This window comes from Odontesthes bonariensis, chromosome 19 (genome assembly GCF_027942865.1).
Source record: "Odontesthes bonariensis isolate fOdoBon6 chromosome 19, fOdoBon6.hap1, whole genome shotgun sequence".
Lineage (NCBI taxonomy): Eukaryota > Metazoa > Chordata > Actinopteri > Atheriniformes > Atherinopsidae > Odontesthes > Odontesthes bonariensis.
Window position 1 is genome coordinate 19,317,075 of NC_134524.1, and position 27,084 is coordinate 19,344,158.

A 27,084-nucleotide genomic window follows, 5' to 3' on the forward strand; every position below is an offset into this window, starting at 1 on the left:
GGTGCTCTCAGCAACAATATGTTCCGCGCGGGTCACACCTGCGTCATACGTCTGCGTTCTTTAATCCAACTACTTTGACTTTTATTGTGCTGCAAGGATCCCCCACCCTCCTGAGTGGGTCGAAGGGTGGGGTGGGGTCGACAGCTGGGATATGAGGCAGCCAAACTGCCCCACCCTTTACTGTGAGCCGAAACCACTCAACCATTCATCTGTATGACAAGGTGGACGAACAAAGATGCTCTTTTACACATGAGCCAGCACAGTGAATACTGCCCGATTTGTTCAAACAATCATTTTACCGAGGCATTGAAAGGTTTGAAGGTTTTATTTCATGTACAGATTGTGTAACTGCGGGGATTTTACACACAGCTCCAGTCCAAGAATTTTTACATACTCCAAGGCCGCATTTCAAATTTGAAAGGAGATGAGGAATACTTGTATCAAATTCCGATTTCTGTTAGATCCAGTGACCCAAGCATGAGCAAAAACAAGTTAATAAGCTGTGTAAGCACATATGTAAATCCAGTGTGATGTAATGCAATGAATGTAGCACCAAAGAACGAACACTCTATGAAGGGAATAATTTGGCATTTTGAGGAAAAACACTCTGCTGTCAGAGAAATACCCCTCTCCTATTATCTGTAAATATAGCCGCCCAAGGCTTATTCCTTGTGTTAAGGACAAAGGCTGGCATCCACAAAATGCACCAACTGGAAAATCAAAAGCTCATATTTCATGTTTAATACAAGCCAAAGTAGAAAACTGTGCCCCAGTGCTTTATGCGCCGTCACACCAGTCCTTTAAGTCAAAATTTGCCACCGAGATAACACTTAAGAACACTGTCACAGCACACTTTCAAGTCAAATACAGCACCACTAAAGTTTTCACAGTCACATTTCACAAACAACCCAACAACCAATATCTGATGAGAAAAAAGACTGAAAAGACGTTTGATAAAACTTTTTTTTTTGTGAAAGAGCCAAACACACAGCTGCCTGCTCTGAAAACATCCTGTTCTGCTTGTTGTTTTTCAGCCCAGTAAACATTACTTTATTCACACCGATTGGCATGATTTATTTATCTATTTTTTGACGACTCAGCACAACTTAAAAGCGATGTAATTCAAAAGGTTTCACTCATTTCTGTACCACCTCTGAGTCTTTTGCAAATGGCTCAGGACTCGTAATTTTTAGATGTTGTGTTTTCCGAATTCTGTCAGCATCTCCACGAACGCATCCTCCAAATATAAACTTCACCTGCTGTTAGAACTGGTAAACGACACTATAAGATGTAAGAACACACACATATAAAAAAAAAAAAAAAAAAGCGAAAAAAAAAAAAAAAATCACATCCAAAGACACAATTCAGTAGATTATGTTTCGTGACAGTTTCACAAACTCCCGAAAAAACGCTGCGAAAAAAATCAAATATCTGCAGCAGAGCTGGACTCAACTGAAAAAAAGCTGCCCAATGTTTTGTGCACGTAATCGATTGGTCCTATTGTGCCAGCTCCATAGTTTCATCTGTAGACTAGTTCAAATCAAACCACAGTTAAAAGAGAGAAAAAATAATAATACGATTCCAGTGACTGAATAAACCAAAACAAAAAGGATTTCACTCAAATAAACAGCTATGTCGGAGTAATGGAATAAAAAAAAGTTCTATTTTAATCACCAAAAGTGATTTTTACCCATCCAGTTAAATGAAGTACCCCACACTTACAACACTTTTTAATTACACCACTAAATTTCAATATAGAAACACACAAAAGAATCCATGAAAAAAAGTCAGGAATCGGGAGGAGTAATGTCTGTGTGAACCATGTTCTGCCAAGTTTTCTTCACTGTAAATTTGTCTGAGCCATTATGTTAAAATGGCAACATTTCACGCTAAAGAACGAGGTACTCGTTATATGTTCCGTTTGAGGAGTTCTGAACAAATTCCTTCAATCTATTTCCAGTCCTTTTTATTTTATTTCTTTTTTTAAATGTTGCCCATGCAAACTGTTGTAAAACTGGACTGCAACTATCAGTTACAACTATAAGAGCAACAAACCACGACTCAAACCCGTTTACTTTTAGAGAACTTATCAGAACTTCTACAAAGCAGAACGAGCTTTTTTGATGGTACTTGCTTGAACGAAGTTGAGTTACTTTTACTGCATAAAAAATGCAGAGGACTGAGTGTGAAGTTCCACGGCAGGATAGAGAGGTTCGGTAAAAGTCACTTTGTAAGTATGGAGATGGATCCGACTGTCAGAGGAAACTCTGTAGAAGGACAGAGTGCCAGCTGACCAATCCAAATACACCCCCACCTGCCTGGTGCGCCATCCAAGTGAAGAGACATCTACTTTGTCGTTGCGGTGCAAAACGTAAAAACCTTCATCGGAACAAACCAAACACCAAGACTTTTCACTGATCCCCATTCTGAAATCCCCCATCTCCCCTTTCTTGTCGGCTACTCTACAAGTGACCCCAGTCCGTAAGGGTCCGGACACCTCCACCTCCCAGTAGCAGCGTCCTGTTAGACCCTGTTCACACAGCACCGGCTGGTGGTGATCAGTCCTTTCTGTAGGATTGGGATGTGGCTGGTCATCCTCCACCCAGGTCACCTTTCTGTTTCCTTCAGTTAGAAGCAGGTTTTTATACGCCGTGTTGGGGTCCAAAGTGAGCTCGCAGGCATCTGGAGGTATGAAAACACTTTATTCCAACCCGGTCTTCCAGGGAAACTCTTGTGCTTTCACAGATCTTTTCTTTTTTCACTATTAGCACCATGAACATGCAAAAAACTTACATTTCCTGAAGCCTGGTTTCATCCTGTCACTTCCACCATGGTCAAGGCTGTGAAGAAAACATGCTCAATGCAATGCATTCCAATCAATTCTTTACGTCAGCAGGCGTGTGAAATTGTACGCTTACTTGAGCTTGCTCAGCTTGTATCGTGAATTATCCCTCAGATCGGACAGAAGCTTCACTCCAGAGTCTCCTGGATGGTTGTAGCTCAGGTCCAGCTCTGCCAGGTGGGAGGGGTTTGACTCCAGAGCCGCGGCCAGATACACACAACCTTTCTCTGTGACCAGACAACCGGACAACCTGGGGGAACAGTGTTTGATTTGGATCTACGAATTATTCAAAAATAATGCTGTGTTTGATACATTAAAGGGAACAGTTTTGCTGAAATTCTTCAACCGAGGTGACGAGTGTTCAAAAAACTAAACTGCAAATTATGGCATGGTCCCCACAATGACTGCCTACAAAGAAGGGACTCTGCAGAGGGCTCAAATGAACTTGTGATAGATTAATATTCACCAAAATACATTTTCTGGTTAATCAAGATAACCCAGTGTGAGTACAAGGTACCAAGTACAAGAGAACCGAGTTACCATGATGCAGAAAGACCTTTTAAAGGTCAGCCATGCTGCTCCATAGCACTTTGGGAAGTGCATTTAAACTGGTAGCTATTTTTCAAAGTTAACTTCACTGAATTTAGGCTGGTCAAACGGAAATCCTTAAAATTAGCAAATCTTTATTAACACACAACATTAGCACGACTAACCAAAGCCAATTATTTTTGTGCTTAAACTTGATAAACTAGTTTGTTTGCTGAAACCACACAAATTGACTGAAGAGAAAAGTTACACAGCACCCTGGAACCACTAAAGAGTACGAATTAAGAGATTTTCTGTTTTCTCTTTGTTGAAAGTCTGGCATTTGTTCCACCTTGCTTCCTCCCAATACTCCTCCCACACTATATTGCCTTAAGTATTCGCTCATACGCATATGAATTTAAGTGGAATCCCATTCTTAATCCATGGGTTTAATGTGTCGCCGACCCACCCACCAGCTATAACAGCTTTAACTCTTCTGGGAAAGTTATCCACAATGTTTAGGAGTGTGTTTCTGGGAATTTTTGACCATTCTTCCAGAAGCGCATTTGTGAGGTCAGACACTGATGTTGGACGAGAAGGCCTGGCTCACAGTCTCCGCTCTAATTCATCCCAAAGGTGTTCTATTAGGTTGAGGACAGGACTCTGTGCAGGCCAGTCAAGTTCTTTCACACCAAACTCGCTCATCTATCATCTTTATGGACCCTTCTTTGTGCACTGGTGCGCAGTCATGTTGGAACAGGAAGGGGCCATCCCCAAACTGTTTCCACAAAGTTAGGAGCATGAAATTGTCCAAAATCTCTTGGTATGTTGAAGCATTCAGAGTTCCTTTCACTGGAACTAAGGGGCCAAACCCAGCTCCTGAAAAACAACCCCACACCATGATCCCCCCTCCACCAAACTTTACACTTGGCACAATGCAGTCAGACAAGAACCGTTCTCCTGGGAAGCACCAAAACCAGACTCCTCCATCAGATTGCCGGATGGAGAAGCGTGATTCGTCACTCCAGAGAACGCGTCTCCACTGCTCTCTACTCACTGTTTTTGAGCTAATCCGAAGGCCACGTGAAGTTTGGATGTCTGTAGCGATTGACTCTGCAGAAAGTTTGCAACCTCTGCGCACTATATGCCTCAGCATCTGCAGACCCCGCTCTGTCATTTTACGTGGCCTACCACTTCGTGACTGAGTTGCTGTCGTTCCCAAACACTTCCACTTTGTTATAATACCACTGAAAGTTGAATTTGGAATATTTAGTGCTAGCTGGAATTCACTGAGCTCCTGAGTGCAATCCCATTCTTTTACAAATGCTTATAGAAGCAGTCTGCATGCCTAGGTGCTTGAATTTATATACCTGTGGCCATGGAAGTGATTTGAACACCTGGATTTAATTATTTGGATACTTTTGGCAATATAGTGTATATCAAGATCCTATCTGTTTGAAATTTGGTGATACATTATTTGTCCAGTACATAGTCAGTGTACCGTACGTGTTATAATACCTCAATGTTTCCAATTTGCAGCAGTTCCTCGACAGTCCGTCACAGAGCACCCCCACTCCTGGATCCTTTAGGTCATTGTTGCTCAGATCGAGATCTCTCAGAGCTGAGTTGGAGAACTTGAGGACAAAGGCCAGGTGCTCAACCCACTCTGCAGTCACTTTGCAGTCTGCCAGCCTGAGAGTGGATGTTAACGTTACGAAGAGAAAAATGGACAAAGAGTATTACAGCAAGACATTACCAGTCTAGAACTGGTTCTAGTTATCTTAGTGCAAGGCATCAGTCCTAGGACCACTTCTGTTCAGTTTTGTTCAAGGCTGATATTTAGTTATGCCTTGAATTAAATGTCTCCAGTTCCAATATCTAAGGTTAGGGTTAAGAGGACATTTGGATCCCTTTCTCCTACACCTTACAACTTTTACTGAAAGGTATTCCATTTTTTTATTTTTTTTATTGCCATACTAACATTAATGTTGTTACCTGACTCTTTATCTGCCTTGCATGAATTAGGAGTTGAAGGCCTAGACAGATTATATTTAAACTTTCAATATAATGTGTACTAATTAGTACAGTACCTTCAAGTTAGCACCACTCTCCATGCTCCTCAAAACAAGGAGTTGACATTTCATGTAAACAATGACCCACATGAGTGTTGATGTTCTTTGACAGATTACATATTTAGAATTAGGCTTACATGGCTTTTCTGCAGCTTCTCACAGCTGGGATCAGCCTCCTCCTGCCCTCCTCTGATGTGTTGAAACTCTTCATGTCCAATTCGTCGAGTTCATTCTTTGATACCTGCAGCATGTATGCCAGCGCAGAGCAGTGTAGCGGAGTCAACTCTATGTCTGTATGATCTGACAGTTTGAGATATTCCTGAATCTCATCTTTGACTTTGTGGTCTCTCATCTCGACCATGGCCTGGAAAAGGTTGATGCAACTGTCTGGGGACAGAGTCTTCCTTCGGATGGATCTGAGGTAAGTCAAAATCTTCTTGTCTGCATCTTCGTTTGGCTCTAATGGGGTCAGGAGACCCTTAAGGATTCTCCGGTTTGGTTCAACCATCAGGCCAAGGAGGAATCGCAGGAAAAAGTCCAAGTGGCCATTCTTCTTCTCCAACACTTTGTCAACAGTCATCTTTAAAAGGTCGAGCAAAGTGTGTTCGTTGTTTTTTAGGTTGAGGAAGGTGCCAAGCTCTTTGGCGTTCTTGTTTATGACACATTCATAGACATAGAGCGCTGCAAAGAACTCCTGTATGGTCAGGTGCACAAAGAAGAAGACCTTTTTCTGGGAGAACACCTCCTCTTCCCTAAGAACTGTGTTGCAAAATCCAGAGTAAATTGATGCTTCTTCGATGTCAATGCCACAGTCTTCCAGGTCTTCCTCATAGAAGATGAGCTGATTTTCCTGAAGCTGAACAAAAGCAAGCTTGCCAAGTTTCAGAAGAAATTCTTTTTGTGTCTTCAGAAGTATCTCTTCGTTTTTCTCTGCCTTCCTGTCATATTTTCTGCTTCTGCGTTTTGTCTGGGCAAACAGGAAATGTGCCATCAGCTCTGTCAAAGTTTGAGGAATTTCAGTTTCTTCTGCTCCCCCAAAAACTTCCTGAAATGAGAGTGCAGAGATCCAGCAGAAGATTGGGATCTGGCACATGATGTCAAGACATAGTGAAGACTGAATATGTGATATGATTTGCTCAGCAATATTCAAGTCATGACTATGTCTTTTCTTGAAGTATTCCACCTTTTGTGGGTCACTAAACCCTCTTATCTCAGTTACCATGTTAACAAGCTCTGCAGGGATCTGATTGGCTGCTGCTGGACGGGAAGTTATCCAGAGGTTTGCATTAGGAATAAGGTTACCCTGGATGAGGTTTACGAGGAGATTACTCACAGATGTTACATCCCTGATAGATGTTACTTTCTTTAAGCGTTTAAAGTCTAACTGAAGTCTGCTTTCATCCAGGCCATCTAGGATCACTACTATCTTGGCTTTGACATAATCGTCTGAATCCTTCAGATGGTGAAGCGCAGGATGGAATTCAGTTAGGAGCTTGTGTAGGCTTTTCTCACCTAAACTCAAATTCAGCTCTCGGAAAGGAAGACTGAAAACAAAATCAACATCTTGGTTAGCTTCCTCTTCAGCCCAGTCAAGAATAAACTTCTGCACAGAGAATGACTTTCCGATGCCTGCGACCCCCTTCGTCAGTACTGTTCTGGGGGGTTTCTCTTGGTTGGGCAAATGTTTGAAGATGTCACTGAGGTTGACTGAGCAGTCATATGGTGATTGCGTTTTCAAATGACCTTTAAGGTGTTTGTATTCATGTTCACTGGATAGCTCTTCACTCACTCCAGTGGTAGTATAAAGTGTTGTGTAGATACTTTTCAGGGAGCTATGTTGGTCACCATTGCCTTCATATATCAAAGTAAATTTCTCTTGCATTGCTTTTTTTAGACTGTTCTTTGCTCTCAGGCTGTCATCTGTTGGGGGGAAAAAAAGTGCATAACTACAAATTCCAATAAATCCATTTAGGCAATTCTCAAAACATTTTAACTCCATCGAGAGAAAAATGCAAAAATCAAGAAAAAATTCATGACTTCAATTGTTTCTTAAAGGTTTGTCACCTCTTGTAATCCAAGTTGGGTGACAATACAATAGACAATACAATACAGCACAAACTGCATTCTGAATTTATATGTGATGCCAAACACCTTTGATGGGTCATTTGCTAGAATAGTACTGCTAGAAGTATTTCAAGAACTTACCAAAAAGATTTTTGGGTTTCTTTCCACACTTTGGGCATGCATAGTCCAATGGGGAATCAGAGCCCGACTCTACACACCGTTTGCATGACGAGTGTCCACAGAACAGCTCGACTGGATCCCTCACAACCTCTCTACATGCTGAACAAATGGTGGGTTGGCTGAAGGATGAACAAAACATCACATTTTTGATGGGTTTATCGCATGCCTGCTCACTGTGGCGTCATAATTCCTTTTCATATCAGACTGAATTGAACAGACTCTTCAAAAGACCGTTGAACAGCAGGCTCTGCCCAAGATTTACCTATAAGTCACATCTATAGCAAGCATGCCAGTGGCAAGATCATGCCGTAGGGGCACTCCTTAGCAGCAGGGAGAAGAAAAATGCTCTGAAATTGGGAGGATGAATCCACCAAATAAAGAAAAATCCTTGAAGAAAACCTGCTCCATGGTGCAAAGACCTGAGAGTAGGACCTTAACGTCGGCCTCTGTTGAAGCAAACCCACCCCACCACCAACACAAAATTTTGTCAGTATGACAGCCCACTTTGGACAAAAGCTTGGGGAGCTCTGTTTCAGCACAGATATGTTTATGAATTTCACTCAAATTATACAAGGTGACATTGTCACCTGGACAAAAACGTGGTGGATCGACGCTCCAGTGTGTTCCAGCAGCACTACACTGATGTGATCTGCATTTGTTTGATGACTACAGGCTAAATCTATTCAGGAATCTTTAATGAACCGACCTCAAACATTACAGAACATTGTATGTACCTTTGGGTTTTTTCAGTTTCAAAGTTAATTGGATCCAACTTGGATGAATCGCTCTTCATAGACACGACAGTGGTTGGAGCAGGTTCACTTCCTTTCCACTGTAAACTACTTAAAAAAAATTAAAATTAAAATATTCACACATATATTCATCTACAGATATATTGAGTTCATGATAGAGCTGTTAAATACAGTGCACAAAATGTTTAATTACCGCTGAGACTTCCTATCAAAGCTGACTGGCTGATACATGGATTCTTCACTCAATGAGACACAGCTGGGACTCGCAGACTCAGCTTCTTTTTTCTGCAAACTGTTTGGAGAAGAGACTGACCCATTACTACAGTCACGAAAAAGAAAGTACATCTTACAAAAAAAGGTTTTACATTACAGGACATCATTTGGACTTCACCAGGTGTTAAAATTAACTAAATACAACCTCAGACGAAGAACACATGACATATTACACTGCAGCATAATTTATTGAACAAAATCTAGGCCAAAATGCAAAAGCAGTGCGTGGAAAACTAAGTACCCCCAACACACACACACAATAATTCAAAAGCTTTTAAACCACGTTTAGCAGTTATAACTTGAAGTAACTCTTCTTTAGAGCATTGTTTCAGTTCATTAAGGTTTTTTTTCACAATCTTTATTGCACATCTGTCTTGGGGTCCCACAACAGCAACATTTATATTCAACTGAAGTGTGGACTTTGACTGGACCATTGCAAGATCTCAAAAACACCACAAACACCAAACTATGTGATCTGTAATACTACAAAATAGTATGTGGTTTAAAAAAATAAATAAATAAATTTGAAACATTACCTGTCAGCCAGCTCACTTGAGGAGCAAACTGGCTCTTTGGAGGATAAAACAGAGGAGCTGGAGGGGAAAGCGTCTGCTTTCTTCTTCTTCTTCTTTTTCCTCTCATCCATTTCTACAGCAGAAGGTGAAACAAAATTATTGGATAAAAAAACATTTCTGGACCACGAAGAATTCCACCTACAAAGCTTCAGCAAGGAGTGTCCTCAGTTTCTAAACGCTTATGTGGTGTTAAAAGGAAAGGAAACGTACAGCGGTAAACATGACAGAGTCCCAGCTCTCTGTCTGTCTGTAGGATACACAGACATGTGTAATAAAACATGTCAACAACACGTTTTATTGACTGTGTAGGATTGGGTGTACTTTACACCGTTGCTATAGTTATTGGATTTAGGGGGGGGAGGGGAGTGTTTCATAGAGTTACTTACACTTCTTGATGCAATAGATGTGAACGCCTGTGCAGTGGCAAATTTAGCGATATTACAAAGATATAGAAAAAAAAAAATTAACAAAATTTATTTGACGTCATTGAATGTTTTTCCTCACAACATTTAAACCTGTCATATACTTTTAGTCGATGGGTGGATGGATGGATGTATCCAGTTAAATAAAATTATATAACAGAGTGCAGCTGATGGTTGCCTTCTTGCAAGTATGATATCATTCTAACTTTAAAGGAATAGTTCGTCGCTCTTGACATGTAGCTGTATGACATCCCATATTAGCAAGATCATTTATGAACATTGACTTACCCCCTGCTGCGTCCAGCGAGCCTCGTTTTGGCGTTGACGGAGGTAGTCCGGCTAGTTGGCTGGGGCTTATAAAATAAAGCGTCTTGCTTTTCAAAACAATATGCGTTCAAAAGAGTAATACATTTGCATCACAAAATCGTTCATCCAGAAAAACTCAGACCTCACAATCGCTTGGTGCTATTTTTGCCTCCCTTCATATCAATGCGTTCAGCCACCTAGCGATAGCCGCACCTGTTATGGTGTTTACTGCTCGGAAGCAGGGGACTGCTCAGTCTGCACTTCGGTCTGCACAGTTTACACAGCCCGTAGTGATACGAAGGAAGAGAGAAATAGCGCCAAGCGATTGTGAGGTCTGACTATTGTGACGCAAATGTATTACTCTTTTGAACGCATATTGTTTTGAGAAGCAAGACGCTTTATTTTATAAGCCCCAGCCAACTAGCCGGACTACCTTCGTCAACGCCAAAACGAGGCTGGAACTCGGCTCACAGGACGCAGCAGGGGGAAAGACAATGTTCATAAATGATATTGCTAATATGGGATGTCATACAGCTTCATGTCAAAAGAGGCGAATTATCCTTTTAAGATATTTCTCACCCTAAAGATGTATTGTTTTTGTTCATCTTAGGAAGTAATGACCAGCACAATTTATTGCACAAACAGGTCGCAAACTGACGTATAGGGGAAGTTGCAAAAGAAAAACTTGTTTTTCTGCAGAGCAGTTTAAAAAAATAAAATAAAAAAATAATTCAACAGGTTTTCACAGTGGGGATGTGAGCTGAAGGGTCGTGTGCAGCTCATTTTTATATCACGACACATGAAAGCTATGTTCATGTTAAAGCAACCACAGAAAGTTTCTTCTTCATAACTAAAACTAGAAAGCCTGTACATGATAGGAAAAAGTATTAAATATTTGTTCTCTGATTTCTTTAGAGGATAAATAAAAGTCCAAAATCCAAAGTTTATTCCCAGACCAAGGTCAGAACGGAAAAGGCAGTCAGCAAAAATGCATGAAACAGCTGAGAGGCAAAGTTCATGAACAGACTAAATCCGAAAAAAAACCAAAAAAAAACAGCAAGAGCAAGAAAACATTAGGGAAACAAAAGAAGAGAAGAGCAAGGAGAAGTACATGAATCTGGCAAAGAACCAAGGGAAGTATAAAGAGAAGGGGGAGGGGGGTAATACAACAGAACACGTGTGAAGGCAGACAAAGGCAGGAAATAATGTTAACAGGGTAATTAAAGGAAATACCTATATTGGTCTTTTAAATGTTTTAAACTTTTAAAGGCTTTTTTTGGTCAAGCGGTGTATTATTTGCATTACTTCGGGGGGGGTTTTTTAAACAATTTCTCAGGCTCAGAAAGGCTACTTGGAAATGTTGCTTACCTCTAATTTTACTTATGTGGATGAACTGGCACGTCCAAGAAAGTTTAACTCATTTTATCTTTTTGTTTTTCAGATATAAGCTTTAAAAAAAACCCAAAAAAACATATTTTTCAAATATCTTTAAACTCACATAAAAATATAAATGTGCCTTCACATTTTCAAAAAGATTAAAAAAATAATACATCTCCGAAGAGACGAACAATGTCCCTTTATGTGTCTGCTCTTAGCATATATTTTCATGCAGTCATATTTCAATGGGTCTAATCTCATATCCTGATATTTAAATAGGTTCCTCACTTTGCATTAAACAAATGGATGCAAAAGAAAGAAGCTTTTAAACTTCACATTCTTTAGACATGCAGAATTGTATTGATGTGCTCTCCCTTTGTTGATCCTGTTTATATGAGGTCATGTATCAATAGTCAGAGGGCAACAGGATAATTGTAGTCTGTATATGATGACTAATAAGTGATGCACTTATATAAAATAAAAAATAATAATAATAAAGTTCTTTGAGATGCACGGGTTTTAAAGTCTAGCCAGAGAGTAGTAATGATGGACAACAGTTTAATCCTAACCCTAAACCTAACACATTTTAACACGAGGAGCTTAAAGACAAAGGGGGAAACCCCAGGGGGAAACCCCACGAGTCAACAAAAGCATGCAAACAGGAAAAAATTAAGAAACGTTTGCAAAGGGTATTTGTTCCATGAAAAACTAATGGATAAAGATAAATCAAGAAAAACAAACTTACTGTGTTTAAAACTAACTGTTCCAGTCGCTCCTGTATGAATGCAGATAAAGTGTTGGTAACTCCACGCCAGCCTTTCTGCTGACTGTCGTCCTCACATGAACCTGCGTTCAAATATAGAATTACAGGGCTATACAAGTTTAATACTCTCCCGAGTATTGTTACGCTCAGTGGTTTTGTGTTTTCGTTTTCCTATGTGCTGGTTTTCCCTTTACGTTTAGATGTTTCCTGATTCATTATGGTGCGATCCTGTTCTTTGGTTCCCGTAACTAACTGCCTTACCTGTCGTTATCACTCACTCACTGCATATTCTCCTGCTTTTCCTTTGTCAGATCTTTGTTCGTGTCATCGTTTCCCTGTGATAACTCCAGCCAGTCTTCTTTGGTTTCTCTTAGGTCCGTTCAGTAACTTTCTGTATTTATAACAGTAGTTACACTCGTGCTGCCTCGGCAGCGTCCTCAGTTGAACCCACCTGTTGTTTTGTGTGTACCTGCACTTCTTTGTTTTTCCAGTATGTACTAAACACACATCATTTTAAATACCTTTAACAGTGCAGAAAGGTCAAAGTCATCAGTGTCAACACTGAACAGACGGTCAAAGTCAACTGTAATGATCTTTTTTTTCTGATCACAGAAATACTGTATTTTTGTGATATCTTATGTAATTTCATATCTGTGTTTTGTGCATCTTTTATGGAAGTTTTTCTGTGCCATCAGAGTTTGAATACGAATTTCTAATATTGATTTTTTTTACAGCATCAAAATCAAACTTTGAATTTGAAAAACCAACAGTGTAAAAAAAAAATCTATTTCTAAAAACAAAAATCAGTGTAAAAAAGTTCAACATCTAAAAACAAATTCAGTGTAAAAAAATTCAACTTCGAAAAAATTCAGTGGAAAAAGACTCAACATCCGAGTAAACGGGAGAAGCAATGGATCCCTGTCTCAATTCATCCAACGGCAGCCAATCAAGTTATGCTCCATTGGACAGATCAGCTCAATAGATATTAGTAATATCTATTACTCAATTTTACTAACATAAATGGCAAATAAAGTAAACTCACTCACCTAAGCACCATCACCCGCGTTGGTGGACATGGCTACGGAAGAGTATTAGGGCCAGGCATAAGAAAAAAATATATATATTTTGCCTGTCGAGATTAAAGTCGACATGTCGAGAATAAAGTCGAAATGTCGAGAATAAAGTCGTTTCAACATTTCGACTTTAATCTCGACATGTTGACTTTATTCTGAACATGTCGACTTTATTCTGAACATGTCGACTTTATTCTCGACATTTCGACTTTATTCTGAACATGTCGACTTTATTCTCGTCATTTCGACTTTATTCTGAACATGTCGACTTTATTCTCGTCATTTCGACTTTATTCTGAACATGTCGACTTTATTCTCGTCATTTCGACTTTATTCTGAACATGTCGACTTTATTCTCGTCATTTCGACTTTATTCTGAACATTTCGACTTTAATCTCGACATGTTGACTTTATTCTCGACAGGCAAAATATAAATATTTTTTCTTATGCCTGGCCCTAATACTCTTCCGTACATGGCTGATCTGTCCAATGGAGCGTAACTTGATTGGCTGCCGTTGGATGAATTGAGACAGGGATCCATTGCTTCTCCCGTTTACCCGGATGTTGAGTCTGGTTCTTTTTCCACTGAATTTTTAGATGTTGAATTTTTTTACACTGATTTTTTTTTTTTAGAAATTGATTTTTTTTTTACACTGTTGGTTTTTCAAATTCAAAGTCTGATTTTGATACCGTAAAAATTCAATATTAGAAATTTGTATTCAAACTCTGTTGGCACAGAAAAACTTCCATAATCTTTTCTCTTTCTTAATCTTAAAACCAATTAATGCAGCAGATAAAATCTGTAATAAAAAATGTGCTTGCTTTGACCCTGTAAATAACAAGACAGGTAATTCAAGAACATTTACATGACCATCATCACCGGCTTACATAGTGTCATATGTGATAACTGTAAGTAGATAATGCATGAAAATTAGTAGAGTAATGAGAATAAGAATTCCAGAAAATTCAGGATAAAACCAAACACAGAGGGAGACGTAAAGTCATTCTGAATGTTAATGTGGTGGTAGTATGTACAATTTAGCCACTGAGCTGGTTTACAGCATCATGATGCAGTAACACAAGTCACAACACAAAACTTTGAATGTCCTTTAATGTCTGATTATTAACTATTTAAAAATACAGAAATACATACAAGTGAACAATATAAGGTGGTAAAGCAGAAAAATATTCCACTGAAGGCCAGATAAGTGGCTCTCTCTTTGGATGATCAACACATGAAATGTAAATGACAAAGATTCACCTCATGCTTCTTCTTTTGATTTTTGTCCTGAAGTCACACCTTATTCTTTACATGGCGAGTAAAATCAAAACAAAACAATTCCATTGAAGTATTGTAACAAAAATAAATAGACAAGCAGTACTTGGGAATCGAGAGGAGCTTTACATCCATAAAGCTTCCCTTGGCAAAGCAAATTTGTTTGGCATAACACGGTATCCGGGTTACAATTCTGTTGCCATGATAATGGACGGGACAAGGGGAAAAAAAACAATTACAAAACCATCCAATCCTCCAAAAGCACTTTCTTGTTTGTGAAAATATAAAAATTAGGGCTGGGCGAGTTAACTCGTTAATTATTTAATGCCAATAAATATTTTATCGCGCATTAACTCGTGTTTTATTTTATTTTATTTCTTTATTCAAAAAAAAATTTAAGTATTTTTTTTCCTTAAATGGATAGGACAGTTCAGAGAGGCAGGAAGCAGGGGGCAGAGAGAGGGGGAACAGGACAGGCCCGTCCGATGCGGGACTCAAACCGGGGCCAGCTGCAGCGAGGACTATAGCCTCTTGTACATGGGGCACCTGCTCAACCCACTACGCCACGGACCACCAATGTTTTATCATTTATTTTATTATTGTAAAACTCTGTTGCTCACAGGCTTTTATTTTGTAAAAGTCTGTTGCTGTCTGCTGCGGAACCAGAAAAGAAAGTAATCAGCGGATCCACCAAACATGGAGAAGGGTACGGAACTTTTACTCGGCCATTTTCATTTTAAAGTTCTTCCAGACGGCGGAGTCGAGAGAACCAAAGTCAAAGTAGTTCCAGTCTAAAATATCACTTAAAGGCAAAACACACAACTGATAGCAGCAAGTCATTCAACGAAACAGACAGTGGAGCGAGGCTTCTACATAAAAACTACATAAAAATGCTGATGTTAAAAGTGTGTTTGCACAACAAATGTTATGGCACTTTCATTCATATGGCAGCACATTTAAAATAAAACGAAATGCTAAAAGCTATAAACTACTTTTGAATTAATTTTTGGATTTTGCGAACAAATGCGATTAATCATGATTAATCAGGGAAATGATATGATTAATGAGGTTTATAATCGTTGCCCAGCCCTAATAAAAATACAAAAATGAAGGCAGATGTGAAACATGTGATGACATGAATAGAGTGACTTATTGAGAAAAATTTGAATAGAGAAAGAGAACATTGTTTCATTTTCACAATAACAAAGTACACATACTCATAACGATCAGGCTGAGTGATGGAAACTATTTATCTGAAGAGACTCAGTGTTTGAAAACCTCTTTGAAATGTGTTATTTCACTGCTTTCCCTACTTTTAGTTCAACCTGAGATAAGAACTTATTCAGGCCCTTATTTCAATCAGTTGAATAGAAATTGAAGTAAATGATCTTACTGTGTGAGCTGCAAACACGATTCGGTAAAGTGAGACGAAGGGAAAGTTTTAATTCTACATAATTATTCAAATAAGCTGAGACAATCAATTATATGAGAACACTTGCAGAGTATATTAAAGACATTGATTAAGGAAACTATTAATACAAATTGACCTGTATAAGAGTAAATACATGCTACTATGAATACAAGGCATGATAATAAAAGGCTATAACAAGCAATACACAAACCTACAGAACTCAGGACATATGTATGCACAGGTATCATTCATCTTACTGCCTTGCAAAGGCAAAGATTATTTTTCATTAATGGCAATATTGGAAGCCCCTAGAATGTTAAAAAAAATCTGTCTATTGATCGCTCCACTTTGGATTAAAATATCTCAACTGTTAGGAATCTGAATTTGTAACCCCCAGACTCTTCCTCTTTTTTGTGCTTAGCTAAATACTTTGCTAAAACTATACGTTTGGTATCTTGTTATCTTCTTGGAGCTTGTTATTCCAATTGCATTTATGGTATGAACCACTTAGTCTACATTTTGGTAACTGGTGATTGCAATACTTTTTCTTAACAAATAATATTTACATTTGCCTAGCCTCTACTTATTAGCACATAGCATTATATTAACATTGAAATGTTATCAAACTAAAGTCAACCATGTAGCTATAATAGTAGCAATATTGTAACAATACTAAACAACATGGCAGCATTATTGTGAACATGTTAGCATGCTGTTACCATCTTAATCGAAAACATTTGTGTTTAATGTGCATGTTGACATCCAGAGTATTTGACAAAAAAAAGAAGGAAATTCTGAATTCATTCAGAATATATTTGTCAAAACTTTGTCACTGTAAGTCAATATACAAGGAGCCATGTGATCACGTTAGCGCATTTTCACCAAAAGTCTCCATGGAATGTTTTGATGCTTTATAATTTGAAACATCAACACTTTCACACACTGAGGAAACTGCGTTTAACAATTCTGATGCTTTGCCATGAAACAAGAAGTACTTATATCAGACAGAAGCAAAATCCAAACTGCAGCAAACCTCTCATGTTAGATCAGAGTCCAGCCCTGAACTCAACTCTATATCAATATTATGTGAGAGTGGCAAAATGGCTCACCAGCTCCACATACATTATTTCAATAACTGAGCCATGCCCACTACTTTCCCAGGTATCTGGTGAAATTTGGTACACACCTGTAACTGGTTTAGACCTACAAAAAAAAAAGTAAATACAGGGAATCAGCTATTTTTAACTAGTGGGTGATTGTAGGCACAATTTGGTCTGTTTTGAGGGATTACATTTTAACAGACTCCAACAGATTTAAAGATCTTAAAAACCTGATATGTGCCTAGTTTAAGCACAAGCTCTGTAATCTAATATTTTTTCTTAATCCCAAAAGGAAATTGCATTGTAATTTCTTTCATTATGAACAGTTATTGTTGCCATCAGGAAGGACCTCCTGTATCTTTCTGTATTGCGGCACAGCTACAGAAGCCTTAATCCAATCACACTCTGTTGTTTCAACATGATGTTAATAAGTGGTTGTTCTTTATGTCCACCAATTTGTGCAGCATTCTTCTTTTTGTCAGTGCCAGAGTAGTCTCCAGCACAGAGCCAGCCTTCTTTATCAGTTTGTTCACTTTCTTTGAATCACTGGCTCTGTTTCATGATGTTTCATGTTTCTTTCGTTGCCATCGCCCCTTCACTGGCAACAGGAGGTGTCATGTTTATCATTTTATGTGCCATTACAAGCCTGTTGACCCAAATGCTTAGCATATAAAACCCAGTGGCTTCCTGTAAAATACGGGTCGCTCACTATGAAATAGAAATTTGCTGTGTGGTGCCACACGATTTACTGATGAAAACGCCTTGATGTGACGACCATTGTGGCCCTTTAATCAATTAAAAAAAAGAAAAGACAAAATCTCACCTCTGTACATCTTTACATTTACATAATATCTAAAAAAAAAAACGGTGACACCAGAACAAAGCTTAAGAATTACTGAACAATCAGTGACTCCATTTTCGTGCACAAGACTAGATAAGACTAGATTTCTTAAAAAGGACACGCGAGAACAATTACTATACTTAGTCTCGTCTTGTGTGAAACATGAGTATACACCTTCATCTGCTCGAGTGAACTCAGTGAAACTGGTTACGTTAGCTGACAAAGGGAAGCAGATGAATGAGGGTGAAGTTCAACAGCAAGATAAAGAGCCTCACTGAAGTTTGCAGTGAATGTGTGAAGCTTGGTGAGACTGTTGGAAAGAACTTTGTAGAAGGACAGAGCGCCAGCCTCCCAATCCAAATACACTCCCAGACGACTCGAGCGTGAGCACACGGATGCTATACTGACACGCTCATCGCTATGAGAAATATAACAGCCGCTCACAGAGCAAGTCATACACCATGACTTGTCACTCTTTACTAGCTCACAGTCATTCCTATTTCCTTTCCTGCCAATGCTTTTGTATGTCAGACCGATGGAAAAGGGCTCCACCATCTCCACCTCAAAGTAGCAGCGCTCTTTAAGGCCCTGTTCACACAGCACTTGCAGGCAGGCTTCAAACCTGTCTGTGTGAGGAGCATATGGCTGCACATCCTCCACCCAGGCCACCTTTCTGTTCCCCTCTGACAGAAGCAGATTCTTGTGTGCTGTGTTGGGGTCCAAAGTGAGCTCACAGGCATCTGGAGGTAAGAAAACACTATTTCAGATGAAATGTCTCACTCTGAACATCTGATATCTTTTTTTATGTTCAACTGTGAATAACATAACTATGACAGCATATACATACATAGAGAAGAAAAGAAAGAGGGAATTAATGAGGATTAAACTAGAATATGTCAAACAATTGGAATAGCTTTATTAAGCTGAGCAACGTAAAGTGCGCTAAAATACTTTTGTTTTCTAAGTTAATAGAATTACTTTTCAGAATTTCCAGATTTCCACTGATACTTACATTTTTTCAATGCTGGTTTCATCCTTTGGCTGCCACAAAAGTCAAAACTGTAAAGAAAGATGAGTGTTAGAGTGTTTCTGTAACATATTCATTGCAATTGAAGTTGGACACGAAGAAGGCTTTCCCATAAGAGGTGAAAGGTCTTTAAGAAAACTCCCACAAAGTAGAATGCAAAGAGTTAGGATTGTAACTACTTTAGTTTGTTGAGCTTGTACTGTGGATTGTCCCTCAGCTCAGACAGCAGCTTAATTCCTGAGTCCCCTGGATGGTTGTAGCTCAGGTCCAGCTCAAACAGATGGGAGGGATTGGACTGTAGCGCTGAGACCAAATGAGCACAGCCGTTCTCTGTGACCATACAACCGGACAACCTGAGGAAAGAAAGTTTGATTTCTCTGTATGCAGCTTCAGATAGAATCACTGTACAGCTTCATCACCAGTGATGTGCTGAAAAACTGTTGATGAATGATTAACAAAACTTAAGCCACTGTTTTGGAGTTCTGCTACTGGAAGACATTTTGTCACACATTAGAGGTTTGTGAGTTTGTTTGTTCTGAAGCAGTAACATCATCAGAATGGTTGATTGTGTAAACATCTTTTGGGTACCTCAGTGTTTCAACTTTGCAGCACTGTCTCGACAGCCCACCACAGAGGAGCTCCACTCCTGGGTCTCTTACGTCATTGTTGCTCAGGTCCAGATGCCGTAAAGGTGAAAACGGAAATTTGAGACCAAATGCCAGGTGTTCAACCCACTCTCCGGTCACTTTGCAGTCTTGTAGCCTAAATGTGGATCACAGGGTTACAATTTGATGTGCTTTAAAGATACAAATATACGGGAGCAGGCTGGTTTTATTGTCGCTGCATAAGATCATCAGGCCTCCACAATCATTGTGGTGTGGTGGTGAGCACTGTAGCCTTACAAGAACACCTCATCCTGACTGAACGCGAGTAAGCGAGAGATTGATAAAAAGTGATTAGAATGCGTACTTGATCCTGACATGCCGCGAGCGATGTCGCTCCGTCCAGCGATGACGCAGACCCCTTAAAGAATCGCCTGCGCTGTCTCTATCTGGACGACATTTCGCGGCGGCGTCCGGCCCCTAAACACTTCTTATTGGTTGAAATGAACATGCTGCTTCCTGTTGACAAGCTAGTTAGCAACAGGTCAGCATCACTCAGGGAATAATGGACGAGGAGAAGCTGATCTTTACCGTGGAACAGCACCCAATGGTTTATGACCCCAAACACCCGTACCACAAAGATCTGAACCGAAGGGAGCCAGAGAACTCTGTGTTTCAAGTGAGTACTTTCTGAACCAATAGAATCACTCCCGACAAAATCGTCACGCTGCATATCAGGACACCCTCGCGAAATTTCGTCGTCGTATCGCGTCAGTTTCGCTCGCAGAATTTCAGTCAGGATGAGGTGGAAAACAGTTCAGAGTTCAAATCTGGCCTGGGTACTTTGGCTTCAGATTTCAAATTTCCATTGCCATAGAGAACTTGTCCCCTTGCACATGAAAGAAAAATTCAATTAGGATTTCATGCACATTGTTCTTGAGTGAAAAAGAAATGGTGGGACCAGATAAGTTGACAAATGAGATTGAAATCAAACTTACATGGCTTTTCTGCAGCTTCTCACAGCTGGGATCAGCCTCCTCCTGCCCTCCTCTGATGTGTTGAAACTCTTCATGTCCAATTCGTCGAGTTCATTCTTCGATACCTGCAGCATGTATGCCAGCGCAGAGCAGTGTAGCGGAGTCAACTCTATGTCTGTATGATCTGACAGTTTGAGATATTCCTGAATCTCATCTTTGACTTTGTGGTCTCTCATCTCGACCATGGCCTGGAAAAGGTTGATGCAACTGTCTGGGGACAGAGTCTTCCTTCGGATGGATCTGAGGTAAGTCAAAATCTTCTTGTCTACATCTTCGTTTGGCTCTAATGGGGTTAGGAGACCCTTAAGGATTCTCCGGTTTGGTTCAACCATCAGGCCAAGGAGGAATCGCAGGAAAAAGTCCAAGTGGCCATTCTTCTTCTCCAACACTTTGTCAACAGTCATCTTTAAAAGGTCGAGCAAAGTGTGTTCGTTGTTCTTTAGGTTGAGGAAGGTGCCAAGCTCTTTGGCATTCTTGTTTATGACACATTCATAGACATAGAGCGCTGCAAAGAACTCCTGTATGGTCAGATGCACAAAGAAGAAGACCTTTTTCTGGGAGAACACCTCCTCTTCCCTAAGAACTGTGTTGCAAAATCCAGAGTAAATTGATGCTTCTTCGATGTCAATGCCACAGTCTTCCAGGTCTTCCTCGTAGAAGATGAGCTGATTTTCCTGAAGCTGAACAAAAGCAAGCTTGCCAAGTTTCAGAAGAAATTCTTTGTGTGTCTTCAGAAGTATCTCTTCGTTTTTCTCTGCCTTCCTGTCATATTTTCTGCTTCTGCGTTTTGTCTGGGCAAACAGGAAATGTGCCATCAGCTCTGTCAGAGTTTGAGGAATTTCAGTTTCTTCTTCTCCCCCAAAAACTTCCTGAAATGAGAGTGCAGAGATCCAGCAGAAGATTGGGATCTGGCACATGATGTCAAGACATGGTGAAGACTGAATATGTGATATGATTTGCTCAGCAATATTCAAGTCATGACTATGTCTTTTCTTGAAGTATTCCACCTTTTGTGGGTCACTAAACCCTCTTATCTCCGTCACCATGTTAACATGCTCTGCAGAGATCTGATTGGCTGCTGCTGGACGGGAAGTTATCCAGAGGTTTGCATTAGGAAGAAGGTTACCCTGGATGAGGTTTACGAGGAGATTATTCACAGATGTTACATCCCTGATAGATGTTACTTTCTTTAAGTGTTTAAAGTCTAACTGAAGTCTGCTTTCATCCAGGCCATCTAGGATCACTACTATCTTGGCTTTGACATAATCGTCTGAATCCTTCAGATGGCAAAGCGCAGGATGGAATTCAGTTAGGAGCTTGTGTAGGCTTTTCTCACCTAAACTCAAATTCAGCTCTCGGAAAGCAATACTGAAAACAAAATCAACATCTTGGTTAGCTTCCTCTTCAGCCCAGTCAAGAATAAACTTCTGCACAGAGAATGACTTTCCGATGCCTGCGACGCCCTTCGTCAGTACTGTTCTGGGGGGTTTCTCTTGGTTGGGCAAATGTTTGAAGATGTCACTGAGGTTGACTGAGCAGTCATATGATGATTGCGTTTTCAAATGACCTTTAAGGTGTTTGTATTCATGTTCACTGGATAGCTCTTCACTCACTCCAGTGGTAGTATAAAGTGTTGTGTAGATACTTTTCAGGGAGCTATGTTGGTCACCATTGCCTTCATATATAAAAGTATTTTTCTTCTGCATTTCTTGCTTAAGATTCTTTTTTGCTTTCAAAATACGGTCATCACCTGTAAAAAAAAACAAAAACAAATGCATGTCTATAAATGTCAGTGAATCCAGTTAGGTGATTACCAAAATATTTTAGCTCAATTGAAAGAAAAAAAAAATCTAAATTCAGTGAAAATGTTTATGTATTCTTTTTTAACAGCCTTAGTATATGTTTTTAATTGTTATAACGCCGCACAAAGTCACTTTATGCCAAAACATTACAAATTCTAATGTGATGCCAAACACCTTTGATGAGGTCATTTGCTAGAATAGTAGTGCTAGAAAGTATTTCAAGAACTTACCAAAAACTGCTTTGAGTTTCTTTCCACACTTTGGGCATGCATAGTCCAATGGTGAATCAGAGCCCGACTCTACACACTGTTTGCATGACGAGTGTCCACACAACAGCTCGACTGGATCCCGCACAACCTCTCTACACGCTGCACAAATGGTGGGTTGGCTGAAGGATGATGGAAAAAAAGAAGAAATCTTCCATGCTTTTCCAGTTTTTAATTGAAGCAGTTGTGTTTTCACCGCACAGTTTTAGACTCATTGCTGTGTTTATTCTTCCTATTAAATTAAGGGTCTCATGACTACAATAAGAGATTCATTTTTTTTGTTTGTTAGCTTTTTTTGTTTATCTGAAAGCTGCTCTGAATAATTCTGCAGAAACTGTAAAACTTATGGCGCTTTTCCACTAGCTCACTTCGGCTCGGTGCGCTATTACGTGTTTCCACTAGCACGCCGTACCTGCAACCGGGACGATTTTCCGTATCACCTAAGCCCTGGTTCCAAGCGGGCCGAAGCGTTACTAAAACGTGACGTCAGCTGACTGCCTTCCACTGATTGGGCGATGAGTGTCGTCACTGGAAGCGTCATAACGCGGATAAAAAAAGCTAGCGTTAGCAACCGTTAGCTTACCTTCAAACGTCGTCTTTTTGAAGCTCGTAACAAAACTCTCCGGTACTTTTCAATACTGTTTTGTCTGGCGGCCAGGAGTCTTCTCTGGCTCTCTTCTCTTGCCTTCTGTGCGACAAAAAGCCACAGGGTGAGCAGCAACACGCGCAGCCGTGTTATGACGACCCCGCCCACGTCGAGGAGGCACGAAGTATACTCGTTTGTAATGGAAACACAACCAAACCGAGCCGTGGCGAGCCGTGCCGAGCTAGTGGAAAAGCGCCATTATATTCTTACGGGCAGGTTGAATACAGTGAGCAGGAGTGTCGTGCTATTTGTTAATGTAGCAGACATTGACATGTTCGTCCCCCCCCCCCCCCCTTCCTGTTGTAGACGTATGCACGCAGAAAAAACAAAACTTGATTGCCATATTTTTCCGGAACTTTAAGTCTCACTTTTATTTCCATTAAAATAATAGCATATTAAAAAAAAGGAGTGGCTCGACGCTCCAGTGTGTTCCAGCAGCACTATACCAAAACTGATGACACTACTGATGTGCATTTGTTTGATGATTCCAGGCTAAAGAATCTTTAATGAATTGACCTCACACATTAAAAAACATCGTATGTACCTTTGGGTCGTTACAATTCCAAAGTTAATTGGATCCAACTTGGTTGAATCGCCCTCCATAGACACGACAGTGGAAGGAGCAGGGTCACTTCCTTTCCACTGTAAACTGTAAAAACAAAAAAAAGAGTTATTTTCACACATATAATCCTTGCATATATTCATCTACAGATATGTTGAGTTCATATAGAGCTTTTAAATAACAGTACACAATTTTAAGAATTACCGCTGAGACTTCTTCTCAAAGTTGACTGGGTCATACATGGATTCTTCACTCAACGAGACACAGCTGGGACTCACAGACTCAGCTACTGTTTTCTGCAAACTGTTTGGAGAAAAGTAACCCATTACAGTCATGCAACAGAAAGTACATCTTACAAGAAAGGTTTTACATTAAAGGACATCATTTGGTCTCCAAACATTACTAAAAGATACAGTTTGTGCGATCGCAGAACTGTACTGTGTGGTTAAAATAAAAAAATTAAAAAGATCTAAGTGGTATTTGTTTTCCAAGAATGAACATCTACATCAGACATTTGGTTCTCGCTGGGAACCAAAATTTTAAATTCATAATCAACTTGTTGTTTGTTGAAATGACTGGAATTTTGTTTACAGATGCTCAGGACAGCAAATTCTGATGGCTTGGGCATACCTCTAAGGATTACCAGTCTGTTGAACAGTAGGCACTGCTCATTATCTGCTTATAAACACCACGGGGGTGTAGCTCAGGAGTCCCCTACCAATCAGAAGGTTGGTGGTTCAACTCCCTTCTCCGTGTCGAAGCATCTGCGTCCCCACATTGCATCCATCAGTGTATGCATGTGTGTGAATATGTAAAAGAAAGCAGTGTGCAGACTGTGGACTAAGATGTGTTGTATGAGTGTGTAAGTTGAATGGGTGAATGTGGCATGTGAAAGCTCTTTGAGTGGTCAGCTATCCAAATACAGTCCATTTACTAAAGTATGGTGGTGGCAGCATCATGCTGAGGGGGTACTTCTCAGCAGCAGGGAGAAAGAGACTGCTTAGAAATTTGGTCCACCAGATAAAGAAAAGAGAGTAGGACCTTTCAATACAACAGCAAATAAAAACCTCTGGAGTGGCTTCAGCAAAAGAGTTTAACTTGTTGACTGGCCCGGCTAAAGCCCAGTCTCAAACCCTGCAGAACATGTAGGTAAAGACCTAAAATGAGCTCATAACTCATAACTCCTGCACCTACCAGGGAGACAGCAAGGTCCGACTGCTGCTTACCCCCGGGGTGCACAACCTTTTTTTAGTTTTTTTTTATGGCAAGTGGAACCACACTACACCTTAACTCCGTTACACATGCACGTGCGCACATGCACACATAAGGAATGCTTTCCAAAACTTGATTACCATAATTTTCCAGAACTTTAAGTCTTACTTTTACTTCCATTAAAAAAAAGGATCAGGGTCACTTCCTTTCCACTGTAAACTGAAAAAAAAGAGTTATTTTCACACATATAATCCTTGCATATATTCATCTACAGATATGTTGAGTTCACATAGAGATTTTAAATAACAATACACAATTTTTAGAATTACCACTGAGACTTCCTCTCAAAGTTGACTGGGTCATACATGGATTCTCCACTCAACGAGACACAGCTGGGACTCACAGACTCAGCTACTGTTTTCTGCAAACTGTTTGGAGAAAAGTGACCCATTACAGTCATGAAACAGAAAGTGCATCTTACAAGAAAGGTTTTACATTACAGGACATCATTTAGTCTTCAACATTACTAAAAGATACAGTTGTGCAATCGCAGTTCTGTACTGTGTGGTTCAAATGTTTTTTTAAAAAGATCTATGTGGTATTTGTTTTCCTCTTTTAAAACACTACCTCTCAGGCAGCTCAGGCTCTTCGGGTGATAAAACAGAAGAGCTGGATGGGGAAGGGTTGGCTTTCTTCCTCTTTTTCCTCTCAGCCATGTCTGCAGCAGAAGCTGAAACAAAATGATTGGATTAAAAACTCACTAATAGAGGCTTCTAGAGAACAATCTGAGGCATAACAGTTTGTTCATACGTCATCCTGCCTGGTGACCGCCTCCCAGCAGTGGTGTTATATTTGGGCCAGGGCCAGCAACTAAAATTATAAAGGCTCATGCTGTTCACTGTAGAATGAGTTCTGTAAAGGCTGACTTGATGCCCTACTGAATGTTATCTTTTGCGTTAAACATGCTTATTTTACATGCTTATTTACAAGTGACCGTATATTAACAGAGCTAATAATAGGCCCATTAACGCATGTCCATACACGGTTAATAAAAGCGCACACGCATACAAACACAAAATCTACAGTTGTTTAATACGATAAGGTGAAAACCATGAATTTGTAATGTAATAGCATTTATATACTTGATTTTAAAAACGTTTCTTTTAAATTTCCTCCAGTTTAATCTTCGAACGCGTGTGTCAACATGTTCAGTGAGATAAAACTGCGTAGTTGAGGCTGCACAAAATGTCCGCTGCAAAGTGCGCTCACTGAAAACCAAAACAAACAAACCGCAGGCATCGCGCACGCACCCTGAGAGAAGGACTCAGAGAAGGATTACCAATCGCAAACATGTGCGGTTACTTACTTTCACCGTTCACGAAAAGTTTTGTTTTCCAAACCTTTGGGCTTCAGGACACGATCAGAATAGCCATACCCTCTGACTAATGGGCAGGCACTGAAGTTTTTACTTTCGATTTAGTTTGGCTTATGTGTTCCAACCCAAGTACCCCTGACCGCAGATCGGGGCGGACAGTAATGCAATCCAAACACAGTGAAATGAAATGACGCATACGTAATAGCTTAATATAAAAATGTGCGTTAAACTTCTGGAGGGCTGCCCATAGTTTGAATGTAGCTCGTTTAATAAAAAAAAAATTAGGATAACTCAAAATTATGAGATAGTATATTTCAGTATCTCGTAAATTATTTGTATGTGTTGACACAAACAAAGAATCGCCATGCTCTGCCATTTAAGTATTACTGTCATTTCAGGTTTATTGCACAAGAAATGCACCCTGCCAGAAGGCTCACACCGACAACAATCAATAACTGTTTGGCTTTAATCAGACTTTATCAAAAAACTCAACTTTGTAAGTTGAGTTTTTTGATAAAGTCAAATGCGCATCTGCGTTGACAAAGTCCTCAGCTCACTTCTGCTTTCTTTTTTTAATCTCTGTGGTCATATGTCACAAGGTTGGACTGTTAAAATCTAGAAGCAGCCTCAACCGATACTTCCTTTTTACTGTTATAAGTTAAAAACTGTTTGCCACTGATACCAAACCTGGCCGGGGCAGCAG

At 39.9% G+C, this 27,084-nt stretch overlaps 1 protein-coding gene across 1 annotated transcript; it reads right to left on the reverse strand.

Moving 5' to 3' along the window:
* Positions 1-310: 310 nt before the first annotated feature.
* LOC142368696 (uncharacterized) lies at positions 311-26,512 on the reverse strand. Its single transcript, XM_075450891.1, has 22 exons — positions 26,373-26,512; positions 25,634-25,736; positions 25,336-25,434; positions 23,999-24,097; positions 23,777-23,881; positions 22,551-22,708; positions 20,480-22,268; positions 19,468-19,641; positions 19,059-19,232; positions 18,865-18,911; positions 18,064-18,592; positions 17,835-17,863; positions 12,134-12,223; positions 9,245-9,356; positions 8,629-8,727; positions 8,418-8,525; positions 7,645-7,802; positions 5,577-7,359; positions 4,886-5,059; positions 2,919-3,092; positions 2,794-2,840; positions 311-2,682 (listed from the first exon to the last, which is right to left on the reverse strand). The coding sequence occupies exons 2-22, from the start codon at positions 25,720-25,722 to the stop codon at positions 2,156-2,158; spliced, it is 6,564 nt and encodes a 2,187-aa protein (XP_075307006.1). The 5' UTR covers positions 25,723-25,736; positions 26,373-26,512; the 3' UTR covers positions 311-2,155.
* Between the last annotated feature and the right edge of the window lie 572 nt (positions 26,513-27,084).